General features: G+C 36.2%; 5 protein-coding genes across 5 annotated transcripts in view; 3 read left to right on the top strand and 2 right to left on the bottom strand.

The window, feature by feature from the left end:
* The window catches only part of LOC133195433 (glucose-6-phosphate 1-dehydrogenase-like), a 31,647-nt gene extending 30,134 nt beyond the window's left edge, over nucleotides 1-1,513 (top strand). Inside the window, exon 12 of the mRNA XM_061331274.1 lies at nucleotides 1,395-1,513. Within this exon, the coding sequence (XP_061187258.1) occupies nucleotides 1,395-1,488 (94 nt within the window). The 3' untranslated portion in view covers nucleotides 1,489-1,513. The remainder of the gene's footprint in view (nucleotides 1-1,394) is intronic.
* Nucleotides 1-24,983, bottom strand: part of LOC133195432 (uncharacterized) — a 466,395-nt gene that overhangs the window by 235,365 nt on the left and 206,047 nt on the right. The window lies entirely within an intron of this gene.
* LOC133195438 (uncharacterized) lies at nucleotides 7,886-10,239 on the top strand. Its single transcript, XM_061331281.1, has 4 exons — nucleotides 7,886-8,015; nucleotides 9,666-9,784; nucleotides 9,903-10,060; nucleotides 10,137-10,239. The coding sequence occupies exons 1-4, from the start codon at nucleotides 7,892-7,894 to the stop codon at nucleotides 10,228-10,230; spliced, it is 495 nt and encodes a 164-aa protein (XP_061187265.1). The 5' UTR covers nucleotides 7,886-7,891; the 3' UTR covers nucleotides 10,231-10,239.
* LOC133195431 (proton myo-inositol cotransporter-like) lies at nucleotides 12,098-22,238 on the bottom strand. The gene is made up of 9 exons (XM_061331271.1): nucleotides 21,709-22,238; nucleotides 20,341-20,500; nucleotides 19,840-20,051; nucleotides 18,510-18,621; nucleotides 17,576-17,739; nucleotides 14,122-14,227; nucleotides 13,743-13,984; nucleotides 13,508-13,660; nucleotides 12,098-13,352 (listed from the first exon to the last, which is right to left on the bottom strand). Exons 1-9 carry the CDS (start codon nucleotides 22,184-22,186, stop codon nucleotides 13,186-13,188), a joined length of 1,794 nt encoding a protein of 597 aa, XP_061187255.1. The 5' UTR covers nucleotides 22,187-22,238; the 3' UTR covers nucleotides 12,098-13,185.
* The window catches only part of LOC133195439 (protein polybromo-1-like), a 100,214-nt gene continuing 97,753 nt past the window's right edge, over nucleotides 22,523-24,983 (top strand). Inside the window, exons 1-4 of the mRNA XM_061331282.1 lie at nucleotides 22,523-22,641; nucleotides 23,372-23,491; nucleotides 23,965-24,062; nucleotides 24,439-24,586. Of these exons, the coding sequence (XP_061187266.1) occupies nucleotides 23,372-23,491; nucleotides 23,965-24,062; nucleotides 24,439-24,586 (366 nt within the window). The 5' untranslated portion in view covers nucleotides 22,523-22,641. The remainder of the gene's footprint in view (nucleotides 22,642-23,371; nucleotides 23,492-23,964; nucleotides 24,063-24,438; nucleotides 24,587-24,983) is intronic.

The raw sequence follows: 24,983 nt of genomic DNA, 5'->3' as shown, positions 1-24,983 counted from the left end.
TAAAGAATTACAACCACTTAAAAGCCTCTTGGGCCTCTTGTTAAGTTACCTGGGAATTGTTATTTCAAGGCAGTTGTCTTAGGTGACAATTTTTTAAGTAAATTGAAATTACTGATTACAGTAAAGAAATATAAAGTCTTAAGGTCAATGCTGATTAGAGGTCAATGTACCGGTATATTTTTTTACTCGTAGAAGTGAATGGGATTGGGCAGCTAGGTCAGCCTATTTTAGACCCCTCCCTACCTCAAGGTCAAGGTGAATACATAAATTCTGATATTGAATAAACAAAGCAAAAAGTAATAAATGTACCAAAAAAGAGAACTAGAAAGTAATCAAATTACAGAAATAACCAAAATCACAGAGAAAATCAGGCAAAATTACAAAGAAGTATCGGTTTAAAAATTTTCGGAAATGTTACAATAACATATAATATATATATATGACAGTGTTTATATAAATCGTTTTTGTTGTTGTATGTACATGCAGCTTCAAATATTAAGTCCATGATTAGGACTACCATTTTGCATCATTAAAACAGATAAGCAAAACAGAAAAAAAAATTCAACAAAAGTTGCACAGGTTTTACATATGATTAACATATTTAGGAACTCCAAAGTCAATATCAGAAAATTGTAATTTAGCATGTGATACAAAAACAAGCCAATTAAATTTTATTGAATTGCCAGTGTTATTTTTGCCCTTTCACACATGCTAACAATTTTGGCCCATTTTAAATTCGCTCTGTCATGGTTCTGTTTAAGAAATTATACTGTTTTCTTTGAATTCCTCCCGTATTAAATTCGCCCACTTATGTCTAGGGCGAAAGGAGAGAAAATAATTAAAAATGGAGGCGAAAATTTCCCTGCATACAGTATATGTTCTGTACATATATCTTCATATTTCATTCAAACTACACGGCACACTTTTAAAATTTGTTTATCCATTAAAATTCTTGTATTATGCCTGTGCTTATTGAATCGATCTCTTCCTGATGTTACATATACAGGTTTGTTTCAGTACATAAATGTATTATAACTTTCATTTCTATCAAATATTCCTCCTTGGTTTTATGTAAATACAAGTTCTTAATATTTTCTTTGTATCACTGTAAAATTCTAAAATCTTTAATATCACTGTATATAATGGGGAAAAAATTAAAAGAAGCTTATTTGCTTGCAACTTTAGAACACATAAATTGTAGATGAGAGGATGTGAAAAATAATTGACTCTTCTTTCTGCAAAAGAAAAGAAAAATGCAAAATATTTCGTTCATTTTACAATAGTAATATATCTGGTCTTTACACAGCATTTCTACTATTAAATCTATCATAAACCATGATTGTTGATATCTCTTGATTACAGGTTCAGAACTAATGTGTGTTTTTGTCTTCCAGCCGCGGCCCGAGAGAAAGTGACGAGTTGTGTTCACGCTTCAATTTTATTTATACTGGAACATACAAATGGGAGAAACCGGCTCACAAGATGTGACGTCAAACACTGGAAACTCGCAGCCAGTCTGTAGTCGGTCATTAGAATTTTAACAAGTCGGACCTAAATAAAACTGTTGATAAAACTGATTTAAATTAGAGTGATAAAAATTTTTTAAAAAAATTTTGTTGTTATTGTAAAAATTAAAAGTTAAACTGCTAAGTGAATTCAATGGAAGATCTGAGATTTGTTGAGTTTGTATTTATGAAAACTTTTATATATATTGATCAAACTGTAAGCATTATGACCTAGATGTGCTCTGAAGCCTTTTTTTTTAAAATGTCTTTGATGATATTATGTGGAGGCTTATTGTTGTTTAATTTTACTGGAAGATCATTTTGATACATTTTAACTAAATACTCAGAATCAGACAACTGAAACTCTAGGGTATGATTTGTGTCTCTTTATTTTGGGGTCTTGTAGAGAGAAAAAAGCTTGTTATTTTGTGAGAAAGTCATACTTAAGTGCTGCATTTTATTGTTATTTATATGCTCATGTACTTGTTGTTTTGTTTTATTAATCCTATGACTTTTTAAAAGAAAGGTTTTAAAGTTATTAGATGTTTGCACTATTTATAGATGTACGATACAGTAGAAGCCTTTTATAAAGAACCCACTTAAGAGGAAATATCAGTTACTAGTATAAGGAAACTGTTTACAAATCCTGTAACTGGTTGCTGTTTTGGTTTGTTCCACACATTGTATGTTAACTTTAAAGATTAGATTATTGCATCAGAATATCTAATGCTAAAAAATGACTTCATCATATTTTATATTGATATTTATCTTTCATTTTAATTAGAAAATTAAAACTTATGTTTATTAGAATTAACCCATCTATTGACAGACCTTGTGTGTCACAACCCCAAAAAAAGGGTTTGTTGTGGCCTCATTTTGGAATTCTTCATCTATACATATATAAGTAGATCATGTAGAATCATCAGTTTAACCGGTGTATCATAGAACTTAATTAATTCAATTATGACGACTGTTCTCCTGACAGATGTATCATGTGATCATGAAGCTCACGTTTTTGTGAGACAGGTTCTTGTTTAACAGATTTTATCAACAATTTATATTTAATATATGTGAAGTTAAACTTTGGTATCTCAGATGTTAATACATGTATCTTGAATACCAAGGATATGCTGAAGCGAGTTGGAAGTCCCAACTGCTTATTCTTTATATATTTTACTCTCAATATCTTGAATCCCGATATTTCAAAGTTTTTAGGTCACCTGAGTCACTCAGGTGACCTATTGCTATCTGTTTTCGTCCGTTGTCGTCCATCGTGCGTCGTGTGTTAACATTTGAACATTTTCAGCTTCTACTCTGAAACCGCTGAACCAATTTCAGCCAATTTTTGGATATGGCATCTATGTGTGAAGGGGAACAAAATTTGTGAATTTCATGGTCCCTGCCACCCTGGGGCCTGAGGGGTGGGGCTAAAACCATCAAAATTAATGCAATCTTTAAAAATCTTCTTCTTTACTCCTGGACATCAAGCAGTCAAACTGTTGACATGATTGTAATAAGCATTGAGCCCTCTACCAAAATTGTGAAATTCATGGCCCCAGGGTCAGGGGTTCTGGTGCTAGGACGGGGCTATATAGATCATATAGTGAAAGTGCACTATTTCTTTGAAAATCTTCTTCTCTACTCCTGGGTATTATTGAAACAAATTGAATACATAGTTATGATAAGCAAGGGTGACTCTACCAAAATTGTGAAATTCATAGCCCCAGGGTCAGGGGTTCTGGTGCTAGGGTGGGGCTATATAGATCATATTAGTGAAAGTGCATTAATTCTTTGAAAATCTTCTTCTCTACTCCTGGGTATTATTTAAACAAATTAGATACAGAGTTATGATTAACAAGGGTGACTCTACCAAAATTGTGAAATTCATGGCCCCAGGGTCAGGGGTTCTGGTGCTGGGGGGGGGGGGGTATAGATCATATAGTGAAAGTGCATTATTTCTTTAGAAATCTTCTTCTCTACTCTTTGGTATTATTGAAACAAATGAAATACATAGTTATGATAAGCAAGAGTGACTCTACCAAAATTGTGAAATTCATAGCCCCAGGGTAAGGGGTTCTGGTGCTGGGGGGGGGGGGGGGGCTATATAGATCATATAGTGAAAGTGCATTATTTCTTTGAAAATCTTTTTCTCTACTCCTGGGTATTATTTAAACAAATTAAATACATAGTTATGATAAGCAAGAGTGACCAAAATTGTGAATTTCATGGCCCCTGGGTCAGGGGTTCTGATGTTAGGGTGGGGCTCTATTTATTATATAGTGAAAATGCATTAATGCTTTAAAAATCTTCTTCTCTGCTTCTGGGTATTATTTAAACAAACTAAGTACATTGTTATGATAAGCAAGGACACCTCTTCCAAAATTGTGAAATTCATGACCCCAGGGACAGGGGTTCTGGTGCTAGGGTGGGGCTATATAGCTCCTACAGTGAAGGTGAATTATTTCTTTGAAAATCTTCTTCTCTGCCCCTGGGTACTATTTAAACAAACTAAGTACATTGTTATGATACGCAAGGATGCCTCTTCTAAAATTTTGAATTTCATGGCCCCAGGGTCAAGGGTTCTGATCAAAAGGTGGGGGGGGGGGGCTCTTTTGATTATATAGTGAAAAATCAAAATTTCTTTGAAAATATTCTTTTCTGCTTCTGGTTAAAAAGCAAAGAGGCTAAGTATATAGTTATGATGAGCAGGAGTGCTTCTTCCAGAGTAATGAATTGCATGACCCCTGGGTCAGATGTGCTGGTATAAGGGTGGGGCTGTTGATAATGTAGTGAAAATGCATTAATTCTATTAAATAATCCTGTCTGCTCCTTAATGTTTAGCAGTTAAACAAAGCGATTACTTATGATGAGCAAACTTGAAACTTCTGGTCCCAGGGTGAGAGGCTCTGGTGTTTCTCGGTGGTGAAAAGGGGGGGGGGAGGGGCTCTATTGATAATATAGTGAATCTGTAGTGAAAATGCATTATTTCTTTAAAAATCTTCTCTGCACTTGGGCATATCAGAGGCAAAAAGCGTAAAAGTTGTAATAAGGAAGGGTATTTTTACCAGATTTTTGAACATCTGGACCATTTGGTCAAGTGTTCTGGTCCTAGCCAGGGCTCAATTAATTTGCATTCTACTGAGAGGAGTTATTCCCCTTTGCCATTTACTTTTGATAATTAATCACTGTAAATAATGTACTTGAAAAATTAATAGAATAAGAGAATTATGCAAGAATTTTTATTGTATAATACAAAAAGTATTTTCTTAGTTTTAATGATCATGTGGACTTGTAAGTAATAGATAAATAAAAATGAGACAAAAATAACTTAAATGTTCATCAAAGACCAAGAGAGGCCAATGTAAGAGATTACAACAAGGAATTAAAATAGTACAAAAGCACTGATATTTTGTTAATATGCTGTATGGTGATAGTGATAAATGGGGAACAGATTAGAACCTAATTTATGAACTGTTAATGAATAGTAGACTATTTATTTTGTTGATCCTGATCACCCTATTTTTCTTGCTTTTGGGCAACAAAGCTTCACCTTTCATTTCATTTTAATACTCTATGGATCCTCTAAATTGTTGTATTGTACTATGGTGACCGTTAAGGCCCTTGGGCCTCTTGTTTATTGTTCAGTTCGGGTGTGAGATGATGAGGTTTGACTGTACATATATATATATATATGCTAACAAAAACACAAGGTTTGACTGTATTTATGAAACCACAGCAACTAATCTTCCTGTCTCTTTTTAAATAAATGTCGTAGTACTACAATTTTTATTTTCTTACAAAACCTGTTTAAGCTATAATGAATGTTGTTTGTTTACATTTTGTTACGGAATCTTTTTCAGAATTTTCTGAATTTTGTTTACAGAATTATTGTGGCTAAATTGAGTTCATTGTGAACAAATTAACATAAACACCACTTTTTTCTGTATCATTATAACAAACCTTTTGTTGAAGTAGAGGTTTTATGTATAATGTTCCCCTGTTACATGCTACTCATTGTTAAAAACAATCATTTTAACCCAAAAGTGCTACAAAAGAACTTATACACAAAAGACTATGGTCTATTTCTTTTTATTTGTTTATGTTATCTCTAATTTATTTATAAACCAAGAATATTTTATATTTAATTCTTTGGTGGTTACATCTTTTTTTTTTTTTTACATGTTTATTTTTTTCATTTCTTTTTTTCTACTTAATATTCTGTTGCTGATGAACCTTTACTTGAATGCAAAGGAACATTTTTTAAACAAATTCTTTTTTTGTCTATTACCATTGTTTAAAGCAGCATTAAATATTTTTGTCATACTATTCTCATTAAACTAAATGTTATGACATGTTTCTGCTATTGTTAATACTTTATGATGATTACGGCAAGAGACATTAACCCGTAAACTGTATTGATTAATTCTAAAATGAATATATTATAAATTCTATTATATAATCTATATGAAATATAAGAAGAAAATGGATACCATAACCATTACCTCTTACCCATTCAGTATCTATGACCAGACTCGCTTTGAAATTTAATCAGTATTTCAGCATAATTATATACTGGTAAACCATATAAAAAATCATTCGAATCTATTTTCTGATTTTATAAAATTCATGAGTATGTCATGGAGCAATAGTTGAGTACAGGTGAAAGGTCCATTCATTCTAAGTATTTATACAATTTTCAATGATGATTGTAAGGACTAACCATTTCCTGATATTGATGTTGAATTTTGATCAGTGAATTAGATTGACTGATTGATTGTTGTTTTATGTCCCATTCGAGAATTTTTCACTCAGAGACGTCACCATATGCCGGTGAAGGGCTGCAAATTTTGACCTTTACTCGGCCCTCGGGGCCATTGAGCAGTGAGGGTTCTTTATCGTTCCAACGCCTGCCGTGACAAAGGACCCGCAACTTTCATTTCAAAGTGCCGAGCACTTGGCAAAGGAACAGTTACTACCTATTATTTATCGACTTAGGTCAGTCGCGGCCGAGATTCGAACTCATGACCCTCTGATCACGGAGCAAGCGCTCTACCGACTGAGCTTCCGTGACGGTGATCAGTGAACGAGAAAACATGGAGTTAAAAAACTTCTTGATCCAAATTAAGATAGAACAAGACGATGAATATTAATCTAATTACAACAAAGTAATGCTCCAAAGCTGCGATGCTTATATGATAGATACAAAGTAATGTTTCAAAGATGGGTTTTTGATATAATCTATACAGGAAAAAAAGTGCTTCAAAGCTTAGCAGCTGTTATATACATGTACTATACAACACGATAATGCTCCAAAGCTGGACAGCTAATACAATACAACTCGGTAAAGCTTAAAATTTAAGCTGCACAGCTGATAAAATCTATATACAACAAAGTAGTGCTCCAAAGCTGTGCAGCTCATGTGATTTATACAACATATGCTCCAAAGCTACACAGCTGGTAAAATCTATACAACAAAGTAGTGCCCCAAAGCTGTGCAGCTAATATGATTTATATAACAGTTATGCTCCAAAGCTGCACAGGTGATATTATCTATACAAAAAATGAGTGCTTCAAAGCTTAGCAGCTGGTAAAGTCATAATATACATCAAAGTTAAGCTTCAAAACTGGACAACTGATATTTACACAAAATAATAATGCGCAGCTAATATGATTTATATAACATAGTCATGCTCCAAAGGTGGGCAGCTGATATGAGCAGTAATGCTCCAAAGCTGCGCAGCTAATAATATTTATACAAAGAAGATATGCTTCAAAGTTGGGCAGCTTATATGATCTATTCTACATAGTAATGCTCCAAAGCTTAGCAGCTGATATAATTATACAACAAAGTCATGCTTCAAAGCTGCGCATCTGATATTATTTATACAACAAAGAAATGCTCCAAAGCTGCCCAGCTGCTATATTATTAATACAAAAAAGTAGTGCTCCAAAGTTTAGCAGCTGATAATATCTATTCAACATAATCATGCTCCAAAGCTGCGCAGCTGATATGATATATTCAACATAGTAATGCTTAAAAGCTGCGTAGCTGATATGATCTATACTATATAGTAATACTCAAAAGCTGTGCAGCTGATATATAATCAATGCAACAAAGTAATTCTCTAAAGCTGCAAGGTTGATATGATTTGACGAATAGGGACAGGCTGGTACTATAGTACTTCCGGAAATTGTAATCACTTTTTCACAGTTGACTCGATATAAACCTGCACTCCATGTCAATGTACTTTCTGTGTAACAATTCCTACGACATGGAACACTGCAGAAAGATAAGAGAAAGTCCCGTGTCTGCTGGACTACGTCTTTATCTACTAGAGGTCACGTCAGTACTTTATAGAGGTCATGTTAGTACTTTTGTAGATGTCATGACAACACTGGGGCTGTTTCTTCTGTTGGTAGGGAGTGTAGGGGGCGCCACGATTCACGACACGTTACGGAGGGGGCTCTGTCTGTGTGTAGCGGACAACGATATTTACGCCAGGGACGGTCGTAAGTGGGAAGATCTTTAGATTCTGTATGGGCCACTGTTGACAGCTTTATAATGACATTTCGTAATTAGTATACGAATTGTAGGGAAATTGTACAGTTTTTTCTTTATATATTGGAAGGTTTGTTGTATATGCGATAAACCAATGCCTATTGTTAAATGCTGTTCACTTCAAAGTTTATAGAGACCACTTTTAATTCAAAGAACTAATAAAATAGTCTGATAAATTAAAATTCTTACATGACCCAAGTTAAGGTAAGGTTATCAAATAGGATCGCATCGAATTTTATGGTTCTGTATGCCAGTTTAATGGATGAGGGATAAGATTTTTTATTCCACCGCCAAAATGGCACATCGTCTTATATGAGCATTGATCAATCCCCCCCCCCCCCCCTCGTCCTGGTCCGGATTGGATCACAGTATTTGTCCAGTTACCCGTTTGATTAAAATTTGGTAGAGGGGACTTAAATAAGCTCATAATTCTGTGCATCGCCTCTGCTCATTTAGTTTCAGGCAGATTTCAATGAAACTTGGTACGCAAGTTGACTAAATCAAGATGCAGTATTCCTTATGTCGAATTTTATTTTCAATAAACAGTGTTACAATTGTAATCAAAATAGAATAATGTTTTATATTCTTTCAATTTTTTTCTCTTTAATCGTTGGCTAATTTAGTGCGTCAATCTTTGTACACTTCTTTAAACCAAAATTTATTTTCCATCAATTTTCATTAAAGCTAATTCTATGGCTGCTATATAAAAGCCCATGGACCATACCACTCATCTGAAGATTCGATTTCTCTAGACCAGCAAGACCAGGATAGTTTTCCTGGTCTTGCTTGTCTAGAGAAATCGAATTTTTATAATTTTTCATATTCTTTTATAAGATTTTAATTCTCTATTAAGATCTGAACAAGAAGCCAAGGTTTGAACAGACTTTAACTTTGTTACTAAATTTGAGATGTTTTTATATCAATAGGAATGAAATGTGAAGATATGGAACAGTGATCAGTCTCAAAAATTCATTCCAACAATTTAACAGTTCGATACAAATTATGAGCAAAGCCAGCATATGTAACTCTGAAAACAGAGGTAGAATCAGGTGCAATGAAGGAGTAAGCATCCCCTGTGGACCTATTACACTCGCAATGTGCTCCTTGTCATGACTGAGTAAACGGGAAAATCCGTAGAAAATTCAGTGGGAAAATAATGTTGTAACAATTTGTATGAAAGACGACAGTCAACATTCGACTTGATGATAGATTGTATTTGCTAACAATGTCATTGTTTCGACCATAGAATATGCGAAATGTGGACTTAAACGAGATTGTTAATATTTATTTGTCAACAGCCTGCCTTGTTTTAGAAAGTGTTCGTACGAAGAGCATACTCTTCCATATTAAATCAACTGGGGAACATAAACTCCATATATATAGGTGATAATTGCTACTTAAATAAGGAAAGATGACGATAGAAAAGTTATAAGTTGGGCTTGTTGACCTCCAATATGGCAACCAACGGGAAATAACTCTTGCTAAAATCACGTCTATCGAACACTATCTACATTCTACAACTGTGGTGCTTAAACAACATGCATGTATATATTTGTACAATAGTAGAGACATTGACATTTCAATTTTTTTTATTTCAATAGCTGGAGAAGAACACAAAGTCCTAGCAGTTCTACACGATAATGATTGTTTCGTCACAAAGGGTGGCTTTCTACACATATTTGGTGCCACTTGGTACGAACTTCTCAATGTCCAAAATGAGGTAATACCTATTATAGCAATCTAAAAAATAGGATTTCTTCAATGTATATTTGTCATTTAACTTGGAGGATTTGCCACTGAGTATAATTATCTTGAGTTCTCATTTTCCCCCTTTATAGGTTGGTTGGGTGAACGCTTACCATCTCCGCGTCAAGAACATGACAGAGTGCACGGGGACCCCGGGGAGTGTAAGCTCCACCCCCTTCTCGATTACAGGCGGGGACCCATTCGCCGGAGGTGACCCTTTCCAAGCGGGCACCTGCACCGAGGGGGGAATGTAAGTCAATCTGCGTTCCGACTTGGATCGTGTTGTAATGTGCTTATTTTAATGAGGTGATGGTTTCCTTTGTTAGGTTATACAGAGATGGGGATCACATACAACGTGGGGGCGTGACCTGCACGTGCCGGAGGGGCGTTATCGACTGTCCATCAAGTGCCGTTGGTTAGCGATATTAAATCTTCTTCAACTCTAAATTTTGCTGTTTTTTGTCATAGTGAATAAAAACGTCAGATTGCTTTCAGTAATTGCGTGTATTGTATGTTTTAGCCTCTCATGACCAATAAACAGGTAACCCATATGTAACTCAAACTATATGTAAGGCTTGCTCATCATATATAGAACAGAAAACCTTAATTCTGAGTCAGCTGTAAAATACAGTCCAACAATATGCAACCGTTTAAGGTAGCTCAGTCGGTAGAGCGCTCGCTCCGTGATCGGAAGGTCGTGAGTTCGAATCTCGGCCGCGACCGACCTAAGTCGATAAAAAATGGGTAGCAACTGTTCCTTCACCATGCGCTCGGCACTTTGAAGTGAAAGTTGCGGGTCCTTCGGATGAGACCTTAAAAACCGAGGCCCCGTGTCACAGCAGTCGTTGTCACGATAAAGATCCCTCACTGCTCAATGGCCCCGAGTGCCGAGTAAAGGTCAAAATTTGAAGCCCTTCACCGGTATATGGTGACGTCTCTATATGAGTGAAAAATTCTCGAATGGGACGTTAAACAACATACAATCAATCAATCAATCCAACAATTTGCACAGACAGCTATTGTAGACCCTTGTTTTTGACCGAAAAATAGACATTTTTAATGCTTGTGCGCATACGCAGACTCTATTTTCGGCATCTTTTTTAGTCTCAATTTCTTACTTCCGGTAACTCCTTCTCGGGAGTTTTTCTAGACTGTCATGTGCATACATCTGTGATGTGTGTGTAATTTACTGGAGTTTTTTTCCTGTTTCATATAAACGTAATTAAAGAGGACAAACGAACGTCTTGAAAAGCTTATTTCGATAATATATGCAGTTAAAAAAATAAATTTGAAATCAAATACATTAAGTTCAAATATTTATTTTTACATGAAATATTGAGTATGGTAGCATGGAATAAGTATTGTACCATTCTATAAATAAGAAAACCCGACATACTGACACACAAAAAAATATTTTAATGAGTACTCGTTCCACGAAAACATCCAAATACTTGTATTTGTTGGAGTGAAATTGACATCCTTAATATTTTGACCACAATATCTTGAATCATCGGATATTTCGAAGTCTTCTGGCTTCGAGTTTGAGATAACAGGGATTGACTTTATTATAAATAATTATGTTATTTTGCATGGGGTAAAGAAAAAAAAATTTGTAACAGAAGTCACAAGAAAGAATAAGTATGGAATGCAATGATTTTACATGTACATACAAGACGATCCTCTTGATATTATTCCTATGGTCTTGATGCATGAGGTACTGCAAGCACTGAGCTCACAAAATGATACCCCCACTCCCATATAATGGCAAAGTCCATGTTTTGCTATGGGAAAGTCGATCCAAATATGTGTCTGTTCAAAACTTGAAATGGCTGCAAAATAGCTCTATAATGTAATAAAGATTCTGGAAAAGTCATATTAAATTTTATTCAGTGATATAGGAGGAGTTGAGAATAAGAAATGGGTACCCCCAATACTATAGAAATAATGACAGAGGCCATGTTTTGCTATAGGAAACACTAAAAAAATGTTTCTCATCAATATGTAAAATAGGAGGTGCCCAATGTAACAAAGATTATGGGAAAATTTCATTAAATTTGAAATCGGTACCCTCAGTATAGTAGAAAGAATGGCAGTGTCCATGTTTTGCTATGGGAAACTCCAAATATGTGTCCAATCAAAGTGTAAAATAGGAGGTGCACAATGGCACTATGTTATAAAGATTCTGTGAAAGTCTCATTAAATTTTATTCATTGGTATACTAGGAGGAGTTGTAGATAAGAGATGGGTACTCCTTAGCATAAAGGATGGACACCCCCCCTGCCCCCCCCCCCCCCATCACTATATATCCCAGCTTTTCAAGTGGGGGCATAATAATAAAGGCACATGAAATTTTTACATGGCATATAGAAAGTGAAAGTAGCATGATACTGTAAACTTACAGAAATTAGCACACTCAAATTTATAGTGCAGTCTTTCTCATCAACGGACTAGTGTATTAATCTTAATTTCATGCATTTTGAGCCAACCTTTTGCGTCTTTGTGTTAATTATATACTAGCATGTACTTGAACTAGTGGACAATAAGCAACACAGAAAGGTCCTAATTAAATATGATCACTGTTAATGAATTAAGTAAATTTACAGTATCTAGCAGAATTATATACCGGGTATCTACTAGCTGAACATATTATTTACCTGTTCACAGAAAAATCAGTATTGTACCTTTTATCTCAAATATCAGCTATACATAAAAACATTAATAAATTAACTAAAATTATCACATCTAAAATAATGAGAAAATGCATTTTAAAAAATGTATGACACAAAATATCTCTCACAGAAAGACAGTGGTAAAATAGTTACTCCCCAGCTCTGAAGAGATGAGGCACATGGAATGCATAGAATATAGAATAATGGCATTGTGTATACAATATGTTAAGTAGTTATTGCACGTTACAACTACATCTCTGAGATCTGAATTAAGCACTGAGCATTACTCATTGTACACCAGAATATCACCAAGTCCAGCAGATTTTTATTACATTAAACTGGTTCCAACTTTTATGTTTGAATGCCTAGTTCCCTCTCCATGTTACGTGGAATTCTATGTTTTGTGTGATTTCTTGGAGAAGGGCCTGGTTCTGTGTTACATCGAATTCTGTGTTTTGTGTGATTTCTTGGAGCATGGCCTGGTTCTGTGTTACGTGGAATTCTGTGTTTTGTGTGATTTCTTGGAGAAGTGTCTGGTTCCATGTTACCTGGAATTCTGAGTTTTGTGTGATTTCTTGGAGAAGCATCTGGTTCCGTGTTACATCAAATTCTGTGTTTTGTGTGATTTCTTGGAGAAGGGTCTGGTTCTACGTTACGTCAAATTCTGTGTTTTGTGTGATTTCTTGGAGAAGCGTCTGGTTTCGTGTTACGTGGAATTCTGTGTTTTGTGTAATTTCCTGGAGAAGCCCGGACACACGGATCCCTGGAACAGAGTCTCTACTTCCTCTAGACTTTTACCTTTAGTCTCTGGTAAAGCTGCCACAATAAACAGGAATCCACAGAAAACAATCCCCACAAACAACCAGTAAGTGCCTGTAAAAGATAACAATAATAATAATGAACAGTTTTAAACTTTGGAAGCATTTCTCTTAAAGGAGACAATATGTAGTGCTCTGTCATTCTTACCCATTCATACTTAGTAATACTTCTGTCACTCACCATACTTAGTTATACTCTCTGTCACTCACCATACTTAGTTATACTCTCTGTCAGTGTTAGGAAAGTCATAGCGACCGCCAAATTGAAAATCCAGTTGGTTGCCGTGGAGATTGCATTTCCCATACTTCTGGCCCACAAAGGATAAATTTCTGAGTTTATAGTCCACGGCATTGGACCCATTCCTAGAATTCATAAAGAATATCACAGTGTTAAAAACCTACATGTAATCAAATTCAAATTTGTTTATGCATTTTATAGTCTTACCAGGGGCAAAAAACATGAGGTACAAGACTAAACCCAGGAGTCCCATCCACGAGTAGTCTGTGGGGCAGTAATCACTGGCCCATACAAGATTGGGGGGTAGAGAGTCTGAGTCACAACGACCCCACGCTGCCCCATCTGTAAGGTTGGTCGCCACAGCAACACATGACCCATTTACCCTGGATTTCCCGAGTTCAACGTAACAAAATCCACAATGCTTATTTTCTGTGCAGTCTTCACACCAACTGAAATTAAAAACAACCTTGGGCCAACACAGTGAAGAATAATCAGTCATTGCAAAAGATAATAAATGTGACTGGCTAAAATGTTTTTTTTAAAATATTATATAGAATTCAACATAGAATACTCCATTATAATTTACCTGTAAGATGAGCAGGAACCATTGGACTCAGTGAAGGTCACAGGTGGTGAATGGAAGGCAGCTAACTGAAACCCTACAGCTAGCACCACCAGGCTAACTAACACACCTAAAGCAAAGACAGAGTTAACAGTTAAATACAGCTAGAACCACAGGGCTAACATACCTAAAAACAATTACAGTTAACAGTTACAATATAGCAAACACCAAAAAGGCTAACTAACACACCTACAAACACAGATAGTTAATAGTTACAATATAGCTAGCACCACCTGGCTAACTAACACACCTACAAAGATATATAACCATTACAATATAGCTAGCACCACCTGACTAACTAACACACCTACAAACAAAGATAACTGTTACAATATAGCTAGCACCACCTGACTAACTAACATACCTACAAACAAAGATAACTGTTACAATATAGCTAGCACCACCTGGCTAACTAACACACCTAAAGCAAAGATAACAGTTACAATACAGCTAGACCCACCAGGCTAACATACCTAAAAACAATTACAGTTAACAGTTACAATATAGCTAGACCCAGCAGGTTAACATACCTAAAAACAATTACAGTTAACAGTTACAATATAGCAAACACCAAAAAGGCTAACTAACACACCTACAAACACAGATAGTTAACAGTTACAAACTTACAATATAGCTAGCACCACCTGGCTAACTAACACACCTACAAACAAAGATAACTGTTACAATATAGCTAACACCACCTGACTAACTAACACACCTACAAAGATAACTGTTACAATACAGCTAGACCCACCTGGCTAACTAACACACCTACAAACAAAGATAACTGTTACAATATAGCTAGCACCACCTGACTAACTAACATACCTACAAACAAAGATAACTGTTACAATATAGCTAGCACCACCTGGCTAACTAACACACCTACAAACAAAGATAACTGTTACAATATAGCTAGCACCACCTGGCTAACTAACTTATTCCTCAGGGTGTATTGAATACAACCCAGAACAAATCCTTGTACACCCTTGATTGAACCTGGATAACTTATAAGATTGAACCAGGATAACTAATAAGACATACCAAGCAAACTGACACAAATACAAACTTAATATAGATAACTGTCATATTTTATTCCTCAGAGCCAGGATTCAAGGCCAGGATGGGGCTAATTTGGTTATACATGCATACTGTACTAAACACAATACACTTTTAAAAATCTTCCAATATACTCATGAACATCAAGCAGGCAAACTGTTTATGTGATTATAATGAGCAGTTAGCTATTTAGCAAAATTGTAAAATTCAAGTCTTATGGATCCAGGATCTAAAATTTGTAATTGCTTGAAATCAAATGATATTCCTGGACCTCTTGTTTAATATTAACATAGAAATTGTTATTCCTGTTGAAAAGTTACTAGGCCATGCCTGTGAATTGTAATATTGCACATTATTAGACAAGAATGCTACATTTCTTTGTATACTGCCGAGTCTCAAAGGTCTTCTTAATAGACATGAATGCTACATTTCTCTGTATATTACCCAGTAGACTGCCAAATATTTCTCTGTATATTACCCAGTAGACTGCCCAGTATTTCTCTGTATATTACCCAGTAGACTGCCCAGTATTTCTCTGTATATTACCAAGTAGACTGCCCATTATTTCTCTGTATATTACCCAGTAGACTGCCCAGTATTTCTCTGTATATTACCCAGTAGACTTTCCATTATTTCTCTGTATATTACCCAGTAGACTACCCAGTATTTCTCTGAATATTACCCAGTAGACTGCCCAGTATTTCTCTGTATATTACCCAATAGACTGCCCATTATTTCTCTGTATATTACCCAATAGACTGCCCAGTATTTCTCTGTATATTACCCAGTAGACTGCCAATATTTCTCTGTATATTACCCAGTAGACTGCCCATTATTTCTCTGTATATTACCCAGTAGACTGCCCAGTATTTCTCTGTATATTACCCAGTAGACTGTCCATTATTTCTCTGTATATTACCCAGTAGACTACCCAGTATTTCTCTGAATATTACCCAGTAGACTGCCCAGTATTTCTCTGTACATAACCCAATAGACTGCCCATTATTTCTCTGTATATTACCCAATAGACTGCCCAGTATTTCTCTGTATATTACCCAGTAGACTGCCCAGTATTTCTCTGTATATTACCAAGTAGACTGCCCATTATTTCTCTGTATATTACCCAGTAGACTGCCCAGTATTTCTCTGTATATTACCCAGTAGACTGTCCATTATTTCTCTGTATATTACCCAGTAGACTACCCAGTATTTCTCTGAATATTACCCAGTAGACTGCCCAGTATTCTTCTGTATATTACCCAATAGACTGCCCATTATTTCTCTGTATATTACCCAGTAGACTGCCCAGTATTTCTCTGAATATTACCCAGTAGACTGCCCAGTATTTCTCTGTATATATTACCAAGTAGACTGCCCATTATTTCTCTGTATATTACCCAGTATTTCTCTGTATATTACCCAGTAGACTGCCCAGTATTTCTCTGTATATTACCCAGTAGACTGCCCATTATTTCTATATTACCAAGTAGACCAGGGATAGACATTAACTTTCAGATTCACTTGCCCTTCGGGCATTATTATTAATTACTATAAATGTTATTATAAGAAAAAATGTGACCAAATACACTACTGTCAATTTGGCAAGTTGAGCTACCTGAAAAAAAATTTTGATGCCGCATCTGTACATAAATATATACCACTGTACTTGTGAATTTAACCTTTTAATACACACTTTCATGCAGCAACATCCTTTCTGTTTCCTTTTCATAAAATTCATATTTTTAAAAAATTATTTTCGGTAGGATCCTTTTGTGAATCGTGACTTCCGGAGATAACTGTGAAGCAACGCTAAAGGGAGTTAGTTGCTAAACATACATCTTATCTTGATCAGGATACATCGTGTTACCCTGTACTTATATTCTGTGCGTGAATAAAAAATCTAATTTCCTTATAAGAAGTTAACAAAATTTTTGTTAGACGTAGAGCGTATTTACTACGAAAGAAAATAATGAACCCGATTTTTAAATGAACGGTATAACCCAGAAACGCTACCAAGGAATTTCCAATGCAAAAACATTGTCATCCAGGTGTGTGTGGATAATTAATGTAAACTAAATAAATATGTACATTTGTATGAGAAAAATTCACTTGCCCGATCGGACAAGTACGTAGACAATTTCACTTGCCCGAACTGAGAATTTACTTGTCCCGGGCAATCGGACAACCGATCCATGTAGACTGCCCATTATTTCTCTGTATATTACCTAGTAGACTATCCAGTATTTCTCTGTATATTACCCAGTAGACTGCCCAGTATTTCTCTGTATATTACCCAGTAGACTGCCCAGTATTTCTCTGTATATTACTCAGTAGTCTGCCCAGTATTTCTCTATATTACCCAGTAGACTGCCCAGTATCAGAGGTCTTCGACCAATTCTCTCCACCAACCAGACTCCAAGGATTGTGAAGATAAAATTAACCCCCGCCGTCACCGCAGCCAACCAGATCGCAAGGCTCGTGTCACGTACGCCAGTCATCTTAATTATAGTGGCACTATAATACCTGTATAAACAAAATTGGAACTCAGATAATTTACAGGTAATCTACAGGTACATCTTAATTATTCTGGCTCTATAATAGCTGTATAAATAAAAGAGAACTCAGATAATTTACAGGTAATCTACAGGTACATCTTAATTATTCTGGCACTATAATAACTGTATATATAAAAGAGAACTCAGATAATTTACAGGTAATCTACAGGCACATCTTAATTATGCTGGCACTATAATAACTGTATAAATAAAAGAGAACTCAAATAATTTAAAGGTAATCTACAGGTACATCTTAATTATTATGGCACTATAATAACTGTTTAAATAAAAGAGAACTCAGATAATTTACAGGTAATCTACAGGTACATCTTAATTATGCTGGCACTATAATAACTGTATAAATAAAAGAGAACTCAGATAATTTACAGGTAATCTACAGGTACATCTTAATTATAGTGGCACTATAATACCTGTATAAACAAATGAGAACTCAGGAAAGCCATAATGAAAACATGTACCTTTTTATATGTTGGATTTAAAAAGGAAAATAATTCTGGATATAGAATTTTATACTTAGCCACAGTCTCATCTGAGGAATAGCTTTATCTGAGAGTTAGCATTGAACTCTCATGATATTATTCATAATAAGCCACAGTGTTTCATGAGGAGTTGTCTAACTTGAGGGTTAGTTTTTTTTACTTATGGAGGGTTAGTCTTTTGACTTATGAGATACTGCTTATATCTAGGTAGAAATGTCAGTCTTTGTAATTGTCTTACATGACGGTGTTGATTCCACTGACTTGTTGTATGAGCTGTAGTCCACTCCCCACCAGGACGGCTCGTCTGACCGCTGGAGTCCGCAGGATCTTCAGGAAGACGTTCTCACTTCCTGTACAAAGAATAGGTACATATTGTATTCTTCTCATTTTATATAGAGTAATGTTGTATTCTCTAGTCAGAAATGAAGACATGATTCATAGAATGCCCAACCATTTACCATACTTCATCACAACATAATTCAGGCACAGATAAATTGGTCAGGGCTAGTTTCCTGACATTGTAATATTAAAGAAAAATTTACTGGAGTAAAAAAAGGTTGTTGTGTAGCAGTATTGTATGATGTTTCAACCTTGCAGAAGTCCATTACACTTACTGATGTGTGTGAGATGACCTGACACTCTCCCTCAAACCTCAACTGTCTCCTCACTCATCCTCTGACACTCTCCCTCAAACCTCAACTGTCTCCTCACTCATCCTCTGACACTCTCCCTCAAACCTCAACTGTCTCCTCACTCATCCTCTGACACTCTCCCTCAAACCTCAACTGTCTCCTCACTCATCCTCTGACACTCTCCCTCAAACCTCAACTGTCTCCTCACTCATCCTCTGATTTTCCACATACGACTCCCTCAGAGCAACAAATGACTCCAGTAAAGTGATCAGCTCCTCACACCTCACTTCACACAACTCCCTCACAGTCACTTCACACAACTCCCTCACAGCACTCAACTCCTCAAACCTCACCTCACATGACTCCCTCACAGCACTCAACTCCTCAAACCTCACCTCACATGACTCCCTCACAGCACTCAACTCCTCACACCACACCTCACATGACTCCCTCACAGCACTCAACTCCTCAAACCTCACCTCACATGACTCCCTCACAGCACTCAACTCCTCACACCACACCTCACATGACTCCCTCACAGCACTCAACTCCTCAAACCTCACCTCACATGACTCCCTCACAGCACTCAACTCCTCAAACCTCATATGACTCCCTCACAACACTCAACTCCTCAAACCTCACATGACTCCCTCACAGCACTCAACTCCTCAAACCTCACATGACTCCCTCACAGCACTCAACTCCTCAAACCTCACATGACTCCCTCACAACACTCAACTCCTCAAACCTCACATGACTCCCTCACAACACTCAACTCCTCAAACCTCACATGACTCCCTCACAACACTCAACTCCTCAAACCTCACATGACTCCCTCACAACACTCAACTCCTAAATCTCACATGACTCCCTCACAGCACTCAACTCCTCAAACCTCACATGACTCCCTCACAGCACTCAACTCCTAAATCTCACCTGCGTCGTCCATCATCCTCCTGTTCTCCTCACACGATTCTCTGACAGCATTTAGCTCCTCCTCTACATCTATTGTTCCGCGACATTTCTGTAAAACTTCACGACCCTCATTTATCCTGCCTTGTTTTATCAACCATCTTGGACTTTCTGGTAGAAAAAGAAAGCCTATGAACTGAATTGCAGATGGTACAGCTGCCAATCCCAGCATCCATCTATAAATAAAACAATAACACTTACCTGTCTGTAATAAGTCTATAATCACTTCATCTTTAAATACATGAACTATTCACCAGTCTGAACTTGCAATTATAATGTTCAGATTTTGCAAAATACTGGTAGCTAACAATTCTACTTTCCAAACATTTCTTATATGCAATAACTTTAAATATTACATATTTTATTTTTATGACTCTGAATAATTCCACATTTTAAAGATATAAGTTAAAAAGATAAAATTATTTTGGCTAAAAAGAAAGACACAGATAAAATTTTCTATCGTACCTCCAGCCATTTTTCTTGTCGTAACTGAATGCTCCGTCCAGAACACTGGCCACAAACTGACCGCCGGTGATGAAGAGGTTATTTATAGTAACAAGTCGACCACGTTGATGGATTGGGGCACACTCTGCTATATACACTGGGACAGTCATGGATGCCAGCCCTGTCAAGATAGTTTTTGAGAATAATTTAGTTTAAAAAAAAATCTTTGTATCATTCAGAGTTTAGAGTCATTAACTGATAAAAACATGATAAATGTGTTTTCAAGTTTATCAATGGTTTGCATATAACTTAATTTTCAGACTAAATCTAACACAAAATGATAAACTGTGCAACTATCCAATGCTCCAAAAATCAAATTAAAGTGCTGAGATCTTTAGCTTTATAAAGGACAACAAAACAGATGTGTTATGACTACCATGCATGTATGTGTGAGTAAACACTTGAACATCATGTGCCTCTACAAACTGCAATAAGCAAAGTGGACCTCTTATAAATGACCCTAGTATTTGTTTTTCTATACACAAATCTACTTAGGATGCTTTCCAATGATTGTGTGAGTCCTACAGGGTTGCAAATAACATTTAAAACCTTAGGGGCATGTGCCCCCCCCCCCCCCCACTTCAAAGTTTAACTACCAGGTAGCCCACATTATTATTTTAGGGCCCACAATTTTCTCATCACTTTATAAAAATCTTTCACAATCTTTGTATTTTAATCTCTGAGATACTTTGCTGTCCACAGTCTTTCATTTCCCTGATGATTTTGACACCATGAATGAATGACATTGCATCATTTCCTTCATTTTTGAGACCTCATAAAGTTATAATGTTAAGGTGATTAAGGGTCTTGAAAACATTTTGTAGGAAGGGAAACAGTGAAAATGAAAGTGCATTTATTTGTAGAATCGAAGCATGGTCAGGTTCTGGAAAGGTTCTGATAAAATTCTTACTCGCCATGTGGGTGATTACATCCTTCAGATCTGGTTGCCCACAGGCAAAATTACTAGCATTTGCTAGTGGGGGAGTGGTTACTTGCAACCCTGTGACATATTGTAATTATATACTGTCTTATCATGCTTACATTTAATTATAAATCAATTAAGTGTCAGAGCAAATGGTATAAGTGTAACAGAGATATGTTCCTCCAAATGGATTTGAACCCAGACCTCTGGCATGCCAGTCAAGCTCTACCATTTGAGCTAAAGGTTTAACCCCGACTATGCTATGTATCTTACAATACCACATTAGTATTGCATTATATGCTGCTAATATACATGTGTTATTACTCTTGTTTTAATGCACCCACTTGGGCTCTCATTTAGTAATACTTTTTTCTTCTCCTCTGTAATTATTCATGTTATAGACTTACCAATTCCAACCCCCAAAATACTTCTCCCGATCAATAACATAATCTTGTTCTGTGCGACACCAAGCAGCACGGCTCCACCAGTAAAAACGAGACTGGCTGTCACGGTTACTGCTTTTCTACCAAACCTGTCGTTTAGAGGCCCGCCTACCAAGGCGAAGATACAGGCAAACAAAATAGTGGCACTCACGACCATCTCCTCCCACACAGAGTCAAGCTTAAACTCCGGCTGAAGGAGAAGCATGGCTCCCGACACAACACCTGTATCATATCCAAACAAAAACCCTCCAATGGCAGCAAAAAAAGACAGGATATAGATAAACTTTGGTGTCCCCGGGGTCTCTCCAGGGGTGTGCCCATTCTGCACGTGCGTTGTGGAGTCGACTGTCTCATAAACGACACTTCCTTCTGGTACTAGCGGACGCTTTTCCGAGGTCATGTTAAATAGTTCGATATCTTCACTATCTGTGTCTGTTGACATTGGGTTTGCATCACAGCTGAATTAGCTACGATTGGACACATATGTTACCATAAACTCCCACTGAGGCCACTTTGACGTGTGAACTACTTTCAGTTTCACTTTTACAAATCGAACATCCCTAACGGTCGCGCTTCAGGTGATCAGGTCTGAATTGGTTCACTTGCATTAATATTATCTGCTTAATAAAAGAAGAACTGAGTTGTTGTTTTTTTTTACCAAAACAAAAACTTATCATTTATATTTCTTTATTTTTTAGCGGATGGGGAGAGTGGTTGCGTGGAAATCCGGATAAAAGGTCGTACGGGTTTTGAATTTTACATTTTATCCAAACACTTGGAAGACCAAGACCATCGTTTTCATTCCCGGGATTTGCACTCACACCGAATTTAGAATACAGAAAAATAATAAATACAATGCAGCCCTTAATGTAGACTTCCAGCTGTTCATTAACACACGTGAGTATAGGATTCACCTCAATTTTCTTTCCTTGAGTTGGAAGAATAAAATTGCCGTTTGCAAGACTCGGAAAATGCTTACCAGATAATGATGTCTCCTTTGTTTTAGACGCGCTGAAATTGTTTATCGATTTTCAAGCAAACTATACCAGCGCAAGAAAGCGTTACACGCATAGTTCATCCATTTGCAGTGTCTAGTGAATGTTAGCAATACACGGTCTAGACTTATGTCATTTTTCCTCTGGCTTCAGCAAACAGGACTCTGGGGGATGTTTGACACCAGGGCATAAGTTAGTGTCAGACAGAGAAATCTTGTGTAAATTCCCCAGGAAAGGGTTAACTACTTAACTTGCTTTACATTAACTTACATAACTTAACTTACCTAACTCCTTAAGTTATGGTTATCAGAGGAAAGCAGCAAATCAAGTGAATCTCTTCACTGATGAGTGTCGTCCAGGAAAGAAATGTGAACATTGACAGCATGTATTAAGTTGTCTGCCATGAGAAAAACCCCTATCCCTGGTCCTACAACATATTTTCCACAATAAATTTATTGTAACAGTTTGTTAGATGACTCCTGATTATAACCATCAGGGCAATAATTCTAGAAATAAAATTGTATTAGAAAAAAGATTAAAAGCTACAGAAATTTGTTTGATTTGACATAAATTGATATAGAAGTAAGATGTCAATGAATATCAGTACCTTAGAGTTTCACTTTTATCCACAGATGATGCCTGGAAAAAGGAAGAGAACATCAACAATTGGAAGTGAGAGACAGAGTGAAGAAAGAGAAGAGTCGCCTGCCCCTAGTTCACAGAAACGCAAACGCAAAGCTCAGTATGACCCGGTAAGCTCATAGAAAGGCTAAGTAAGACCTACGAAGGCCCCTAGCTCACGTAAACGCAGAGCTCAGTATGACCCGTTAAGAATATAAGCTCATAGAAATGTAAAATTAAAGCTAAGTATGACACAGTAAGGCCCCTAGTGAACAGATACACAAACAGATAGCTCAGTAAGAATTCATCATCTAAACAAAACAATGGATATAAATGTATAGGACTTTAGAAAGTTTTAAAATTATATTTGGCATTTAATGCTTTATATATTGTGAATATTTTTGTTGCTTTGTCATTTTAGACTGGTAATTATAAACAGGAAACAGGTTAAGAGTTTTAGACTACTCTTTTTTTTACAATAATTGTTAAGACCTGAAGTTGTTTAGATAAATGTCAATGCATCCAACAAAATCATAATTAGTTTTTCTGAATTTGATTGTTATTAATGATGTATACTTACTCTTTTTTTTTTGGAAATTTCAAGGTTGAGATCTGTCAAGAGTTGTATGAGACAATAAGGACGTACAAAAACGAAGAAGGAAGACTGATATGTGAGACATTCATTAGGGCCCCTCAGAGGAGGTAATTCACAGGGGGTTGTATACTGAATAGAGGGGGTAATATGTAAGACGTTCATTGGGGCCCTACAGAGGAGGTTATTCCCTGGAGTTGTATAGTCATACTGAATTATTAGTGGGGGTAATATATGAGATGTTCATAAGGGCCCCTCAGTGGAGGTTATTCCCTGAGGTTGTATACTGAATGGAGGCAGTAATATGTTAGTATTTCATAGGACCTAATAGAGGAGGTAATACACAGGGGTGTAGCTTTGGAATTCATTGCATAGATATGTCATCCATTCATATAATGATATGTGATAAACTAAATCTCTATAATATTTGTCTAAATAGCATCTTGTATCATTTGCCTCAATGTTGTGTTGTTAAAATTCTTTAAGAGCGGTTCCTGATTATTATGAAGTGGTGGCGACTCCAATTGACCTACGTAAAATTCAACAGAAATTAAAAATGGAGGAATATGAGGACATTGATCAGCTTACAACAGATGTAGAACTGATGGTTAACAATGCCAAGTTGTATTATAAGGTAGTCCACATTACAAGATAGTCAACATAACAAGGTAGTCCACATTACAAGATAGTGCACATTACAAGATAATGCACATTACAAGATAGTACACATTACAAGATAGTCCACATTACAAGGTAGTACACATTACAAGATAGTACACATTACAAGATAGATAGTACTGTACACATTACAAGATAGTACACATTACAAGATAAATAGTCCACATCACAAGATAGTCCACATTACAAAATAGTCCAGATTACAAGATAGTACACATTACATGATAATCCACATTACAAAGTAGTACACATTGCAAGATAGTACACATTATGAGGTAGTCCACATTATAAGATAGTCCACATAACAAGGTAGTCCACATTACAAGATAATGCACATTACAAGACAGTCCACA

Source organism: Saccostrea echinata, unplaced genomic scaffold (assembly GCF_033153115.1).
Source record: "Saccostrea echinata isolate AGI-Se365-2 ecotype Australia unplaced genomic scaffold, CSIRO_AGI_Sech_v1 ptg000029l, whole genome shotgun sequence".
Taxonomy (NCBI): domain Eukaryota; kingdom Metazoa; phylum Mollusca; class Bivalvia; order Ostreida; family Ostreidae; genus Saccostrea; species Saccostrea echinata.
Note: the sequence above shows the minus strand (reverse complement) of the source record. Positions and strands in the feature narration are given on the sequence as shown.

What these genes read in the sequence shown, in the direction of transcription:
- LOC133195438 (XM_061331281.1), top strand. Translation starts at nt 7,892, where the DNA reads ATGACAACACTGGGGCTGTTTCTTCTGTTGGTAGGGAGTGTAGGGGGC. An exon ending in TATTTACGCCAGGGACGGTC is followed by an intron (nt 8,016 to 9,665) that starts GTAAGTGGGAAG and finishes TTATTTCAATAG; the next exon opens with CTGGAGAAGAACACAAAGTC. An exon ending in ACCTGCACCGAGGGGGGAAT is followed by an intron (nt 10,061 to 10,136) that starts GTAAGTCAATCT and finishes TTCCTTTGTTAG; the next exon opens with GTTATACAGAGATGGGGATC.
- LOC133195431 (XM_061331271.1), bottom strand. Translation starts at nt 22,186, where the DNA reads ATGTCAACAGACACAGATAGTGAAGATATCGAACTATTTAACATGACC. An exon ending in AGTGGAATCAACACCGTCAT is followed by an intron (nt 17,740 to 18,509) that starts GTAAGACAATTA and finishes TTGTTTATACAG; the next exon opens with GTATTATAGTGCCACTATAA. An exon ending in GGTTCCTGCTCATCTTACAG is followed by an intron (nt 13,985 to 14,121) that starts GTAAATTATAAT and finishes TTTTAATTTCAG; the next exon opens with TTGGTGTGAAGACTGCACAG.